The sequence below is a fragment of the Myotis daubentonii genome, chromosome 1 (assembly GCF_963259705.1).
Source record: "Myotis daubentonii chromosome 1, mMyoDau2.1, whole genome shotgun sequence".
Classification (NCBI taxonomy): domain Eukaryota; kingdom Metazoa; phylum Chordata; class Mammalia; order Chiroptera; family Vespertilionidae; genus Myotis; species Myotis daubentonii.
The window spans coordinates 175,494,721-175,511,383 of NC_081840.1; the positions used below are offsets into that span (position 1 = coordinate 175,494,721).

Genomic DNA, 16,663 nt, shown 5'->3' on the forward strand with positions numbered 1-16,663 from the left:
AAACGTCCATGATGAGAGAATCATGGATCGGCTGCTTCCTGCATGCCCCCCCACTGGAAATTGAGCCCGCAACCTGGGCATGTGCCCTGACCGGGAATTGAACCGTGACCTCCTGGTTCGTAGGTCGAGACTCAACCACTGAACCACGCCGGCCAGGCCTTTTAGATTCTTTTCAATACCAGCATTCTACAAATCTGTCTACCAGCGGACAAGTGGAAAGCAGGCAAACTGGGTCCCTAGGTGCACCTGGCAGTAGATGTTAGGATAAGAAGCCACACTTGTGATCTCAGGCTAATTTATGTGTGATTAAGATCTTGAACATAAACTGAACAGAAGGATGAGCCACCCTGTGCCCGCACTTTTCCCATTTGAACACATATGCGAATGAGGGTACATTATTTCATGTGAGACTCTCCTTGGCTATAAATGGTATTAAACATAACAATGTTAGAAATTTTTTATTCAGACAAAATGGAAGTATGATTCAACACAAATGATTTCTCTAAATTTTTATTTTTATTTTTTTTTTTTACAGCTCGATCCTCTTGTGAAAAGGAAAGAATTTGAAGGTGAACAAATCAATTATACTTTTCTTTTTTTAAACAGCAATTAATCCTCATTACAGAGAACAAGCAAAAGATCTGTGGCACATTCTCTTTGGAAAGATCTTTTGCAAATTTTTCTTCTAAAAAAAGAAAGCAAACTTTAATTCTCACAGATCACATGTCTCTTTCAAAGGACTATACAAGGCAGCTAAATTTTATTCACAAAAGCCCCAGGTTGCAGTTTCATTGCTGAAGAAGATAAAATACATGGAGTCCCCTTTATCTGTGTTGCACATCTTCCCATTGAGAGCATCGCTGCTTCCCCATCCTACATACAAATCACTGTGTGGACTACATAGCTGGCACATTATTCCACAATAATTAAAGAAAAACACATATTATTTTAGAGATAGGCCAGTGACCTTCATTTATCAACTGGACAATTTATTTCTTTTTAAAACAATTTTAATAATACCAAGATTTGACTTTACTCTAAAGTTATAAGAAAGCAAAAATATAATATAATATAATATATAATGGTAATAAATAAAAAAGGCAACCCTGCACAGGTATCATCCAAAACGTAATCACATTCAGGAAAAAAAAATTAAAACAAGATTTGGGACACACGCATATAAACACACACACATACACACACCAACATGAACAGTGTATACTTGTTATCTGAGGGGGATGTGCAGTAATTTTAACAATACATGTTGACGGCCTGAACAAAAGGCAAAGTTAATACTGCCTGTGTTAAGCATCACTTAAACATCTACTTTCAGGCAAAGCAAGTTATCTCCCTAGGTCAGCCACTCCTGGCCTGACTGCGGTATGGCCAGCCTCGCTGTCAGTGGTCTTTCTCCCTTGTCCCTCCAGGCCCACAGAGCACCCCCTAGGCTCACAGAGAGCTGTATGTCTCCTTCCTGCCCTCTTGGGTACAGAAATATAGGCACTTCTCTACCCATCGCAGTACCTGCTGATACCTGGCGCACAGTGGAACAGAATCTCGTGTGATTTTTCTCCAGGACAACAGGAAATTTACAGCCACCTTAAGAAAGATGGTAAGTGGTGCTTGTCAACTCATCATCAATGAAAACTACAGAACATGGCCAGTGGTCACAATTCATTCTGTCACTGAGAAACCAACACAACTAGATTGCATATTTGAGATTTATAGGTAGGAATACCACTCGCAATGTTTGGAGGAAAATCCCCAACACCATGCTATCCTGCAACTCTATCTCCCGCAAACAAATGAGAGAGAGAAAAAAAAAAAAAAAAGGCACAGGAAAAACCTTACATCCAAAAACAAAAGAGGCGACCCACTGGAGACAGCGGGAAAAGGAGCAGGCACCACCATAACCGACACGCTCCACAGCCACAATGTGCAACTCACCTCCCAGGAAGCAAGTCTTGACGCCTGTGTTTCTAAAAGAAGCCCTAATATTTTTGCAAGACTAAAATACTGCTAATCAGTGGTAAAGAGTGTAATGGATGAAGTGGCAAAGTTTTTCAAAGGTTTTGTGTAGTGTCTGGGAAAATAAATTCTTAAGAAAAAAGTAGGCTCTGTGTGGGTGGCAGGGAATCAAGCCTAATTTGATTCATTTACCTTAAGAGGAACAAATACACCTCAGACTTCATGGAGCAGAAGAGCCAAGGCCCACGTAACATCCCGAAAGCCATGGCAAACCAAATACAGCATTATTCCAAAATTAGGTGTGATCAACAAAATGCACAATAAGTATATCCAATTCAACCAGTTTATTCTTTGTGTGTACGTATGTACACACACACACATCTCCTTTCATCTATCAGAGCTAAGAGGTTTTTTTAACAGCTAAAAATTATTGAACAAGAATCATAATAAAATAGTAAGCTCCTGATCTTACTAACATTAATATTGAAGGTACCAATTAAGGCAAGTTTTCCATCAGAAGGGGGTGGTTTTTAGCTTTTAAATATCCTGAGATCTGGAATTAAAGGATATAGAACAAGGGAGATAAGTGTGATCCAATTTGTCTGAGGGAAATAGCTAAACATTTTGGTCAAAACAGATCTATAAAATAAAGGTCCTTTTGTTCAAAGAAATCAGATGCTTTCTTTCCCATTCAATTGTGATTAAATCAGATTATCAGGTAAGTCCTTCTCCCGCTGCAGTTTCAGTCCTGATAATATACCTGCCGGACCCCCGACTCTTCACCACGGCTGGCACGCGGCCCACACTTTCACATTCTGAACCCAGGGCAACCTGGCGGGGTTCAGTGAAGGGTTTCCCATTTTTAATTAGGGCCCTTAGTCTGGCTAAAACCTCAAGGTCATCCTCCTCTCCAGACAGGGCAGAAACAGTCATCATTTCTACAAGTGAAAGAGTTCTTCCGCTTCCTAACGAAGACACAGGAGGCTGGAGCGCCAGAGGCGAGACTTCACTCAGCCTTCACTCAGGGTATGTTGTTGGCCTCGCTGTGAAGTGCGCACTATTACTGTTATAAGAACTTCACAGGTGCAAAGGCTTCATTTTAGACCCAGTCCTTTCAATGATCTACCTCAGCACAAATCTTGCCTTTTGGAATTGAAGCATGGAGCAAAAAGTGCAAGTGTTTACAAAGCCTCCTGACTTGTTATACAGCTGTTACAGCCAGAACTGAGGAGCACGAGCGGTTCACCAAGCCGCTACCCTTCACACACTCAGCCCATGATCTAAACCAGCGATCGCCAATCGTTCGGACCTCACGGACCTCCGGCTGGTGACCGCTGATCTCAACAGTACAAACTGATCTCTGCAAAATCATTTGTTTTTCAAGAGACAAATAAAATTTTAATACAAAGGTCAAGGGAAAACCCCCCACGAAGAATAAGGCCATGACGCAGCAATCACGTGTGTAGCTCAGGCTGATGGATCACGTGGGAAACCCCCAGGCAAGGGAGCCGGTGGCTTGCTGATGGGGCACACTTACCCCGCACAGGCTGCACTGACCAGAACTGGCCCCGAGAACACGTCCTTCCAAACCGACCAGCCTTACACTGGGGAGTGGTGCACGGAAGGGAAGAAAAGATGATGTTAAATAATTACATGCGCCTGACTCTGGGATCTTGTCTCCTACATAGAAGAGGACACACAGTGTCACAGCATACAAGCTACCAGGCAATTACTGTTCATTTAACAAAAGGGTGCTTTTTAAACGAGCAATTAAAAGAGGGCCAAGGCTTTACTTTAGAACATCAAGACCACACATGAGGTTTCCATGCTCAGACATTACCACTGCTGCTAATCCTCGGGCTTTACCCTAAACACGAGGTAGGAGACCTCTGCCCTAGCAGGTTAGTGATGACAAAAGAACGGGCTGGGTAGACAGTGAAGGAACAGTCACACGCTTCACCCTGAAAGACAAGCATCTCCCATCGTCTACACCCCCCTTTATACATTTGCCAAATTACCAAGCAAGTTCTTACAGACACCATGCGGACCTTACACTTCATTATAAATAAAGGTGTATCCGCTCCCTTCTTCACTAATAAATAATTAGGAAAATGTCAAACATGTTGGGTAGGAAACATGTAGAGGGGCAGGATGGGAGAAAAGTCAATTGTAGAAAAAGCACTCCTCAATTTTAATGTGTGTAAATTCCACCTCTAAAAGGGATAAAAAGAATGGGCTTTTAAAAACACTGCACTCAAAATAATGCTTCCAATAATAACCTTCAAAGTGTCTAATAAAGCAAATCTGTGCTTATGGGTAAGTGGGAACTCAGATGTGTTCTTTCATATCAGTCATTCAAATGCACTGGTGTCACGTCTCTCAGACGGCAGCAGCCGCTTGTGCGGAGGCCACCATTCCTCCTCAGCCTGTCAAGTCTAGCTGACCGAGAACACCGAGTGAAGGCCTGGGACGATTTTTTTAAGTCTAACCACCCCAATCTCCACATCCTTTCAGGGAGTACATTTCCCCTGGACAATTATAAGGGCTCTGAAAGTCTAGTTTTGCTATAAATATAAAATAATTCGCAGCAGAAAAATATAGCCTCTTTAAGTAGATTTCATTTGTCTTTGTTCACTGACAAAACTCTGAGTTGGTTAGACAGCATGAGTTACCACGTGACTGTAGACCACAGACCAGCACCTCCAATTCCAGCTCTACTTAAACAAAAATTAAAAAGCCCTTCAGCCAACTGGTCCCGTGGAAATGGCAGTACCCTCTTTCCCAGGGTAGACAATTCCGAACACGGTCGCAGCTGCCTGCCTGTGGCTGAAGCAGGGGTGGGAACGACAGCCGTGCCACCTGCTGCCGCGTATTGTAGCTCCTTCTCCTCCCACGGCTCCCATCGGTCAACACCAACTCGGCCACAAAGGAATCAGAGCTGGGTGAGCGTGCAGTACTTCAGGCAATGGGGGTGCCTCCAATTCTTTACATTATGACAATACTTGGTATTATCAAAGCAACTGTGCACTGGCAGAAAGTGGGGTACAGCGAAGTCCTTCACAATTTAGGTTTTATAGATGACTGTTAGAATTTACAAAGCAAGTATTTCCTCAAAAAAAACTGAAAAGAAAGAAAAATCATCCATAAAACCCTACACCAAAATTCACTGTTAAAAATATTTCCCTCTGGGAATGGACTAGTGTGGTGAGGCTGCTGAGATGATGTGAATTTGCGTTCAGAGTTGAAATTGATTCTCTTCGTTTCATTCGCAACTCGCATTCTGCTGGTTTAAAAAATACGGAAATGTTTCTAGACCACTCACACACCCCTGTCAGGCCACATTGCACTCTGTCCTTTAGTTAGGAAAGGCGAAGATCATCTCTGAAGCCAGCCTCCTCACTTCCACTTCTGCATAACCATCGTGCCCAACCAATGACCACACGATTCTTGAGAGTTTAAGTGGACAAATGACCTGGCCTTCTCAGGTACTTCTCTTCTCAAGTTTTGTTGTCCTGATGAGACAAACGTCTGGACTGGTTCTGAGGCTTCCAATGTGCAAAATAGTTCCCAAGGCATCAAACGAACCCGGGCCTGCGTTAGGGCGCTCTGCTTCCTTGCTTCAGCCACTGAAACCCCTGTCTCGTGTAGTGCACCAGATCCGCCAAACTGCTGTTGAGGGCCAAGGTGCACACGCTTGTGCTGAGCTGAGCAAAAAACTCTGCAAACGAAGCAAAACCACAACCAAGTAAACACGCGCACACACACACGAAATAAAGACGGCGACAGAAAGTCATTCGTTTGGGTTGGTTCCAGAAACGATCCCCAAATTAGCATGTACTTCATCTATCACAGTACATCATCACAATCGCGTGTAATGCTCATTCTCCACACTGATCCACTAGCCTAGAAGGGTAGGCACTGGGTTCTGTTTTAGGGTTGAATCCATAATGCCCAGCACTGGAGAACACCCGACTAATACTTTTGGGTCAACAGATGCATGAAAGAAAAACGCGAACATGTTTAAAAAGCATCTGTAGTTTACTAAGCAATTAAGCTCTAAGAGACTGTGAGGGAATTAAGTGGCCACCGCCAGGAAGAACTATGGAATGGCACGGACCTGGCATTTCCATCTAAGCGTCAGTGGGCGCTGGCGCTGGCACGCGCAGTTCCTCTACAGCGTGTCCCACCGTCTCCTACACCTCGGGTTTTCCCAAGGCCTTCGTCTCACACAAGTTTCAAGAGGCTTACTGACGCCATATTGCCCGTACTGTCGCTAACCATCTTTCGTCACACTGAAAACAAACGTTAAACTGGGTACTTAGGCTGTGCTCCCTCCCACCTCACACTGGCTGTGCCCAGGGACAGCCAGGCCCTTCCTTCTCCGCTTGCCTGGCCCTTGTGCTACCATTTCATCCAGACTGAAATGACGGCGCCAGGACTTCTGAAGGGCAAGGTGCTGAAGCCACTTCCAATTCAGTTTTGCTAAGATCCAGCCACAGAAATTTAGCTCCATGCTGTGGGGCTCAGAAAAGAATTGGGTCTGGGCTACGAGGTGGAATGGAGAGAATGAAAAATGGAACATAACCTACAAACCACATGATTCCCATCATGCCCCAGTAATCACCACCACAGAGCCACTCACCTTTGTTCTTCCTTGTAAGGACCTCGGCCTGTTCCCAAAGATCAACGGCGGCGAAGATGTGGGAAGTAATGGTGATGTAGGAAGATGTCATGGTTTGGATGCTGGCAGGGATCCCGCTGCCCCCCACACTGCCAGCACTCGCCTGGGAGCCCACGGAGCTGGCAGAAGGCATTGGAGAGAGAGGGGATGGTGCGCCTGTGCTTCTGGAAGGCGGAAGATCAGAGAGAACTGGTTAATCACTAAACCCCACATTACAGATTTCCTGTCTCTGGAACTGTAGGCCGAGTCACAAAGTTTCCGTGTGTACCAGCCGAAATGACAGTCATTTCTTTAAGGTCAAAGAGACACCCTTCACCTTTAGGAGTTTTGGAATTTATAAAACACAGTGAGATGGGTGGGACCCACCAAGCAGACAGAGGCCAGGTGTCCTCACTAGACGCAGAATGAGGTGGGCAGGTCTGTGTTCTGAACCTGCTTCCCATGCTGTTCACAGTGCCCACTCCCTAGGCCTTGAGTCCTTCCCTCCCCACCCGCCCCACCCAACTTCTCCAGGGAAGACAATGCTGCCCTGTGAACTGGTCTTTATCTCTGACACATTCTTTCCCCGGCTCAGTGACCATGCGCGGAGCACCTGCTCTGCACCTGGCGCTCTTCTAGATGCTGGGGTACACCACGGCTTGCTGTCTGCTACTGAACTTGATTCTCTGCATTTATTTATTAACTTATCTATTGCACTTCTCACATTCCACACTTTTCTGTTTATTCCTTCTCCTGGTTCACAGGCACCTTGAAGGCCGGGACCATTTTTTACTAATCTTTGCATTTGTGGCACTTAGCAGAGTAGGTGCTAAGAGCAGGCCCTTGAGAAATATCTGCTGAATCAATGAATGACTGTAGTACTGCCTGCGAGGAGACCAGGGAGTATCATGTTCCAGGGGATTCAAGAACTTCTCTCTACTCTCCCCTTTTGACTGTACACCTGCACATCCAAGTTAACAAGTGCCTTGAGTGGGTCAATGAGAAACACAAGTGACATCACTTCGACCTCACAGATATAAAATGGGAAGATGGCAGCAGCAGTAACCTCATGCTGTGCCCCACCTGCCCCCTGCGCTGCTCGAGCCCCCAGTGCACCAGCTGAACGGACATTCATAAGACGGGAGTGGAAGCACCATGAGGGCGGTGAGTTTCACCTGCTCTGTTTACTGCTGTGTCCCCTGTACCTAAAGCAAGGTTTGGTACAAAGAAGGTGCTCATTGGCCGGACAAATGGGGAAGGAGTTACCTCAGATAATGACACCGACCATGTATGAGCTTAGAATACCACCTCAGAGGTGGGAGTCGTGAAAATTCCAGAGACAGGAAGTTCCTTCTCAATCAGGACGTTTTTAAGGAGAGGCGACACGGGAACCTCTTCCTGAACGTGCAGAAGATGGGGCAGTCTTCCAGGTGACAGTCTTAACATAGCAAAGCCTATCAGAACTGGGAAACTTCAAGGAGTGTAACCACATTAAAAATACTAGGCAAGTGCTATAGGGAAGAACATTCTGTCTTTAATTGCACAAGGATTGTTTTTCAATATCTTATGGCATAGATGAACAGCTTCAGTTCAAAAAGTGGGGGGAAATTTTAACTAGAGACAATCATGTTCGTCTTATATCACTGCTACGGGTCCTGGAGAAGGTTGAGGGCATATATAAGTTCTTGTTCACTGAAATTCCAAGGTGACATGTCCAGAGGGACAAGGGACTTTGGCTGGTTCTCCTGGCCTTGCCTCTAGTTGTTTTGTGGTGGTAGGCACGCCTAAATATAACCCCAATTTTGTGGTGTTAGACATGCCTAAAGATCCTCACAGTTTTGACATTTGGACCATATAGTTTCTACAATTATGTTACCCAATCAGCAAACATCTTGATTTAAATTATTTCTTAAAAAGCAGAAATAAGCAAATGATCTAGTTAAGGAGAAAACCAGCATATAGATGTATACAATTTTGAAAAGGCAAAGTCAGATGTACACACAAATGGTAGCAAAAGCAAGAGGCAAATAATGACGCAATCCTGATACTTGTAAGTTAGATGTATCATTACCTTGCAATGCATGGAGAAGGTGCCTGGGTAACTTTGGAAGGACTCTGGAAGTGATCATTAAGAGCACGAGAATACTTTATTGCTCTCTCCTTTTTACAACGAAACATCGCCATGTTCAAAATGGACTGACAGCGCATGCTGTGAACATAAACAGGTGGATGTCAGAAAGGCAGCCATCGCACCCTTTACAACCTCCCGAAGACGCTGGGCTTCATCTGCCTGAGGAAGGGTTTCGTAAAAATCTTACTGCACTCTTCAGTCACCAGAAACACACAAATATACAAGGACATCACCTGAGCCACCAGATCAAAGCATTATTCAGTCATCAGTAAAACAGCAGTAGGTACCATTTCATAAAACTTATCAGTGGGGTTAACCCCTTGACCTTAGTATTTTATTGATCTCCTTTCACTGTAATTTTTCTGCTAAGCAAAAATTTCAAAATCTTTTTTTTTGTACCATCAAAAGATACAAAAGCAAAAAAAACCCACAAAAAACAAAAGCAAGTGTGATACTATGTAAATACAGAAAAAGTACTCACCATAAAACAGCAAATATTTTCTCTTGTGTTGGTGCTGCGGGGTCTGAGAAGGATTTTAACGACATGATGACTCTATAGGGAAGTATAAAAATAGATCAGGTTAAACAAAAGCAATTGGAAAATCCCTGACACAAAGACATCTCATTATGTCTGTCTCGGTTTTATACTGATTTTTCCTGAAGCTGTCAAGCCGAGAGCAAAGTAGAAAAAATGAGGCTTTAGAGCAACAATTGAGGCCACTCAGAAAACTAGGTGAGGACACATCTCTTCTCCGGCTGTCCACCTGCTTGACTCCATGTAGACGTGTGTCCTGACTGAGTCCCTTGTTGAAATGCAGATAATAAAGACAGGAGCTTAAACTGAGACGAGGGCGTCTGATAAGAAAGCCAAACTGGAAAAACCAACCTCTCCCTGAAAGGTTTGGCATTTCACAGTGCACTTGGCACACGATGGAGCTGGATCCGGCTTCTCTGTTCCAGCATTCATCTAGAATATAATTTTAGTTCAGGACAAGAAAAAAGTTCTCGGATCAGTAACTTTTGTAAGGCGCCCCTTTATTAAGCTGTCTTTATACTGAGGTTCAAGTGGATTATGGCAATAAAGGTGAGGAAAGAGAAGTACTTAAGAGGATGGCAACATGACTTGGCGCTTACTTAACGAGGTCTTCGGTTTCAGAGTACACCGCGAAAGCCGACTTGGACGCCGACTTGGACACCGGGCTCTCAGACTCCATGGCAATCCCACACTCAATGAAGGACAAGACGGCTTCCAAGTACTTAAAAGCCTTCCCAACCTTGTCCGTCTGTGGAAGAACAGGTCATTGTTAGGCCAAAGACAGCATTTTATTAAGTTTCTCACCCACATTCTTCACTGTAATATCCCTCCACTGTCAGAGTTTAGTTATGGCTACAGAGAAGTGTGAGAGCAAACCAACTCAACAGGACTAAAAGCCTATGGGGTCTGACCTACTAAAAATGTTCTTTTAGTAGGAAAAAGAAAACAATTTTGTGTTAGGATGACGCTCTCATAACTTTAAAGCACATATTCAAACTAAGGCAATTGAATCCACAGTCCCTTTGTTATTAATAGTGTCCCTAATTACTCATTACATAATTTTTCTGAGAAAGAAATTTTTCTACACATCTAGGATAATGCAAACACAAATTTCTTTGTATGTGTTGAAGTTTACCTCCTTACAATGCGTAAAAAATGTTGTTTTAGGAGCATCTTAGATATGATGTCAAACAATCATCGTTCCATGCATCTTAGAGCCAACAGGTGGCTGACTCGCCTTTGGAAGTTGGGGCGAAGTGCATGAGGCTGTCCTCGGGGCCAACAGGGCTAAAACCCCAGCATCTCCCTCTCTCACTCCTTTTTAAAAAATCGGATAAAACTGACTTTATTTTTATTTTTTTATATCTAAAAATTTTTTATTGTTGATCTGAGAGTCTCTTAAAGGGAATATAAATGAAATCAGATTTTGGTGACTACACATTTTGTCACAACACTTCTCACTGAGTGCAACACAGCCAAACCAACTAAGACTGGGATGAGCACCTCTCTCAACACACGGCATATGGACCACGTTATACAAGCAACTAACACATTTGCAAGTTTGCAGTTTTTGCTAATGCTTTCAATTTGATAATGTTCAAAAAGAAAGAATGCAAGCAGTAAAGATGCAAGTGGAGTATAAAAAGATAGTGACATCAGCAAAGAAAGATGGTTTAGGCCTGATATTTTGTAAGGCTAGTGATGCACATCTATTACACCTGTGATAAACGCATGTGTCCTGATACAGTGTTAAGTGGTAGCGTTCCAATATCTCTATTCAGCAGTGAGTATCATGTAGAAGTAAAATGTACCCCTTTATATTCAGTTGTGCACTTGACTATTTGGAATGCGAAATGCACATCTTGAGACACTGTGCAATTAAAGAAGAATATTACGAAAAGACTGTGCATTCAGCTTTTTGTCCAAGCTGGCCTATTTTGAGACTAAAATGAGACATTACTATTACAATGGGATTCAACAGGCATAGCTCAGGACTGTCCTGGGCACACGGGGTGTATGGCCAACTTCGGTGGGAGAAGATGTGCGTATGTACAGACTAAACGCAAAACAAAATCAAAGTTCCCTGGAGAATACTTCCTGATTTGAATAATGAGGAAATCTAGTGCTTAAAATGCCCGATGTTTAGACAAGTTTTAGGTGACTGACAAAGTACTGACTAGTTACTCCTTCTCAAAACTCAAAAGATTCATATAGTCCCAGGAACAACCTTGGAATGCTGAAAGGAAGACGGAAAAGACACCCCTGCTTGGCCCAGCCCTGGTCCTCTGACTGAAACTCAGGCCATCCTATACAGGGCCACCTTAGAGACAGGGCCACAGGGGCTTGTCTTTGACCCCCCCTGTAGCACCCAGCATGGTAAAAACGACTCCAATATTTTGTCCCAACAAATGGGGACCAGCCCAGCCCTCCTAGCCTGTCTGAGAACAGAGGCCAGTCCACAGACCGGGGTTGCAGGCAGCAGGCCACAGCCTTGATGGCCACCCTGGACGGACCTGATTCAGTTCCCTGTGGGCCTCCAGAGTGTGTGGTTAGATTTGCATGTAGGAGAACAAAGGCTGGTGGTACGAAGTTTAACATAGGGTATGTGTTGGGCTTAGGCTTGGGGAATACATTCCGTTTAAATATGACAAAGGGCACACACTACCTAATTAGACTGCAGCAGAGATGCAAAAGCACATTTAATTGTGAATGCGATTAAAAACAAACCTCCACCTTCCAGAAAGTCCAACAGCCACCAGGCAGAGCTCACTTTTTAAAGTATGTTTACCAAAGTGCAATCAATGCCTTCACCTTAAAACTTCATCTACTGGCACTGGTCTACTGGCCCCTCAGGTCAGTCTCTCTCAAGAGCTTGAAGATCATTTTGGAATGCAAATAGGCTACCTCGCCTTTCAAAATATCTCAGGGTGAACACAATAGACCGACTTCCAATAGTAGGACTCATTTTTCATATCCACAGAGTGGGACAAGGAAGCATTCGGGTATTAAATACATGGTAGTGACCATTCATTTAAACATCAGACTTGCGACTAGGTACTTTGTATATTTGCCCTTGATCAAATAATGGAGTCAAAGAAAATAACTTCACTAAGAATCCCTTATCCCTCACTAAGACCCTGCTAATCCTGCTTCCGTTTCGGCCAATGTTAACACCCCTCTCCCACCCTCCTGCTGTATTTAGTGATATGTAATACAGTAGACTGAGATCACAAATATTCCATCAGAAGACATTCTACCAAATGGATAAAGAACCAAGACTGACCATTAACTCCGCTTTTTGCTTCAACTTTTTTGCCTCCTTCATGTGGAGATCTGCTTGTCTGAAAGAGAAAGAAAGATCAGGGTAGGTCATATGAACTTAAAATTACTAGGATGGAGCAAGATGATTGAAGGAGACTGAGATGGTGAAAAAGGACGGGAGGAGAAGGAGGGCAAAGAAGAGGGAGGAGCAAAGAAGGGGAAAGGAAATGAGGAGGTAAAGGAGGAGGAGAAGTGGGCACGCAAAGGGTAAGAAGAAAGCACTTAGAATCTTACTTGTCCAACTTCGAGGGAGGCTTCCCTGGTTTCGAGTTACCATTTGGCAAAGAAGGCACTGGAAAAGAATTTGCGGTATCTCCAGAAGATCCCTTTAAAAAAATCATTTTACAGATCACACTCTAACATTTAAGATCACTGACCTAAATATACCATCCCTTAAATTAGCCCAAAATAGTTCCCCCCAAAAGTTTGGCATTTTCCCAGCTAGATTAACGTTTTGACTGTGTTGGGACTCAAAAAGATATAAGACAAAACTGTCCATGAGAACAGATAACCAACAAAACCAAATGTAACATTTTCTTTTAGTCAATATGCATACACACCACATACACCCAGGTTAACAGAAAGAGGAACTTGTACTTGAGGAAAGTGGATCATTCTCCCCCATTACAATAAATGAAAGTACCTGAGATCAAATATTCAAACCAGGGTAACCATTTCTTACTACGGAACACCTGACAGAAAATTAACACAAAACATCTATTCGGGTATTTCACTTCTGAATCACTTTAAGAATAAACTGACACCTAAATGTTCATATACTATTAATTGCCTTTTACTCTCCCTCTAAAGAGTAGAGCTTTAAACACAAACTCATTACAGCCTTATTAAAAGTGATGAGTAGCTCTGAAGTATCATCATTAGGAACTTACCCAATACCTACGGTATACAACGGCGGCTCCCCGACTTACCTTTTGTTCTGTGGAGCTTCCAGAGCCCTTCCCCTCGGCTTTTCTGCGCTTGGGGGCAGGGCAGTCCTTATGGTTGCCCTTGGTACTACTGGCACTTTTGGGAGGGTCCTGGCTACAGGGATGTGCTTCTCGCCGTGGCCTCTTTTGTGTGGGCTTGGCTGGCTTCTGGGAGGATGAGGAGGAGGATGACACAAGTGTGGGGGGAAGCATTTCCTTCTTTGAGGGCTCAGAGGGCCTGGGTGTTCTGGAAAGAAACATCATACAACACAAAGCTAAGGCAGAACATGAACCATGTAACTTAGTTGTTTAGTTAAAAGGACACAAGGCTGACAAAAGACTAAGATATCACAAAGCGTGAAATCCATTTTTGTACAAGGCCACACTTCAGGGACTTTTCATGCCTTTTAAAAATCCAGTCCTTGCTGACTGAGAAATGAAGTTACGTGACCCGTCTCTAAGCTTGCGGTCCTGACTTCTCCTAACAAGCCGTTCTGCATTAGCTACTCCCCAACCTGTCCCTCTCTCTGGCAAGCAGGCAAGCCCAGCCTCTGCTTTCACATCTGACTCCTTGCTCTTGCAAATTCCTCCTACATGGGGACACTATGCATTGTGGTACCACATCATTTTGTGAAGTGATTTCTTGAACAAATCAGAGTTTAATAGTTACTTTTTGTGACTTTGGACAAGTCATTTTCTCTCTGTGTGCCTCAGTTTCCACTTCTACAAAATAGGAATAATAACAGCACCTTTCTTATTTTCAATGTAAACATTCCTTTAGAAAGAAATTAATTCCAGGTTTTAAGGAAATTTTCTACTGTTGAAATACACTGGAAAAACCCAAACTTGCTGCCCAATGAACTGTTAATTCCTAGAAGGTCCACATGGCAAAAGCAGATTGAAACAAACTGGGCACATCATCAGGAGGAGCTGAACAAGTGTAGCACTCCATGCCTTCACACATCAGACCCAAGGAGACTCACTTGCCTTCCTAGGCTTCTCCTAATCTCTATACTCACTTCGTCTTAGAAGCTTCTTTGTGGGAGGATGACGATGACTGTGATTTAACCTCTTTCTCCAGTCTGACTTTCTTGCTATCATGATCTCTCTCTGCTTCACCCTATGATTGTAATATAACAAAGTAAATTGTTACAAACATAACTGTACAGGCAAAATAGGAAAAAATATACAGCACAGGCAATGAGAATAATTAGACTGTTGGAGACATCTGTCTATACACACACAGCAACCTTCTCAGTACCTATACTGTGTGTGTGTGTTTTGGATGAGGGAGGTAGGCAATCTAGATTTGACATTAGTAACCTGTGGAGAGACCAGGCTTTGCACAAGGAAGGACTATTCTTCATACACAGGAAGGGGAGGGTGTCTAAGTAATCCTATATAATAAAAGGCTAATATGCAAATTGACCAAACAGCAGAATGACTGGTTGCTATGACACGCGCTGACCACCAGGAGGCAGACACTCAATGCAGAAGCTGCCCCCTGGTGGTCAGTGTACTCCCACAGGGGGAGCGCCGCTCAGCCAGAAGCTGGGCTCACAGATGGCAAGCACAGCAGCGGTGGCGGGAGCCTCTCCCGCCTCTGTGGCAGCGCTAAGGCCCGGGGAGTGGGCCTAAGCCATCAGTCAGACATCCTCCAAGGGCTCCTGGACTGTGAGAGGGTGCAGGTGGGCTGAAGGACATCCTCCACCACCCGTCCCCCCCCCCCCGTGCACAAATGTCATGCACCAGGCCTCTAGTAGCTAATAAGAATAGTAGTAGACTTCATTGTAGTAGACATATCATTGCTACTTTCCTAAATATAAAAGAATCAATAAAACATGCTGATTCACATCAAGTAACAACAGATAATTTTATGAGTAAGGTTCTTCCCCTTCTTTCAAAAGAACCCTCCACTTATCTACACTAATTTATTGGTCATAATAAAATTAGGAGTGGAGTACTAAAGCTTAGCTTTTCTTCTAATGAAAAAAAACAAGTATATTGTTGAAAATGAAACAGGCTACAAAAATCCTGTCTAGATAGCTTACAGACAAAACCAGAAAGGCACAACAAATAAGAATAGCTGCTTTGGGATTCAGCTAACTTTCTCTTCCATTGATACCAGTTCTTTTATTATTATTAAGTTGAAATCCTCACTGGAGGATATGTTTTTATTGATCTTTAAAGAGACAGAGGGAGGGAGAGAAAGAGAGAAAAAGAGAGAGAAAGCATCAACAGGTTGCCTCCTTATGTGCCCCATACCTAGATATGTGCCCTGACAGGAAATCGGACCTGCCACCTTTGGTATACGGGAAAACATTCCAACCAACTGAGTTGGCTAGTCAGGTAGATACCAATTTTTTGGTGTTTTGTGTTTTTTTTTTAAATATTGTCTTTATGTCTTTCTCTACATATATAGAGTCATATGTTTTTCAAGAACTTTGACAGAAAATGAAGCATTGTAAATATAATTTTAGTGAGGGAAGAGTGATGAGAAGGGATATATAATTCCACCAAGTTAAGCACCTCAAAACATCCCTCTGTACCAACTAAAGTGCGAGATAACGAAACATTAAGAGAACAAAGAATTCTTTATGGCAAAAGTCTTCTATGTGCTTGTGCTCACCTGTCAACATGCACACCAACTTTTAAAAAAGTCTACATGTCGATCCAATGGCTTCATGGTGGCCTCCTGGCCATGGTCTGGACTCAGGCAATGCCCCCTGGGAAGGAGCTACTACCTCTCGAGCAAGTGACAGTGAAGGATTGGTGCGAACTCCTCCAACTGTCAGTTCACCGAGACAGGAATCTGGGACACCACAGTCAATCTAGGACAACCCCTTAAAAACCTGAAATCCTCCCTTAAAGGAAAAAAACATTCTTCAAATTCACCGACTGCAGGAAGCCCCCGTTTTCATCACTGTCTCTCTCCTGTTCGCTGACTTCCTCCAAGAAAAATGAATAAATTAAGATGCGTAGGCCCAAGCTCTGCCCAGACACTAAGAGCAGCCTGGCCCTGCTCCAAAGAAGGGAAGTAGCAAAAACACGCCCTCCTCCTGGCAGGCTGCATGCAGACAGATGTGGCGAGAGCGCTTCCATTCCCCTCCTCAGCCTCTCGG

The 16,663-nt window shown here is 43.6% G+C and overlaps 1 protein-coding gene across 7 annotated transcripts in view; it reads right to left on the bottom strand.

Annotated features, from left to right (window-relative positions):
- Positions 1-494: 494 nt before the first annotated feature.
- AFF1 (ALF transcription elongation factor 1) overlaps positions 495-16,663 on the bottom strand; it is a 134,029-nt gene continuing 117,860 nt past the window's right edge. For 6 of the 7 annotated variants that reach the window (XM_059665944.1, XM_059665936.1, XM_059665919.1 and 3 more), the window contains 9 exons: positions 14,561-14,661; positions 13,545-13,788; positions 12,850-12,941; positions 12,578-12,635; positions 9,894-10,042; positions 9,241-9,312; positions 8,700-8,837; positions 6,611-6,813; positions 495-5,686 (listed from right to left, as the gene is read on the bottom strand). In XM_059665944.1, coding sequence (XP_059521927.1) covers positions 5,565-5,686; positions 6,611-6,813; positions 8,700-8,837; positions 9,241-9,312; positions 9,894-10,042; positions 12,578-12,635; positions 12,850-12,941; positions 13,545-13,788; positions 14,561-14,661 — 1,179 coding nt within the window. In that variant the 3' untranslated portion in view covers positions 495-5,564. Of the gene's footprint in view, positions 5,687-6,610; positions 6,814-8,699; positions 8,838-9,240; positions 9,313-9,893; positions 10,043-12,577; positions 12,636-12,849; positions 12,942-13,544; positions 13,789-14,560; positions 14,662-16,663 lie in introns of those variants that run through there. The other variant, XM_059665963.1, reaches the window with a different exon arrangement.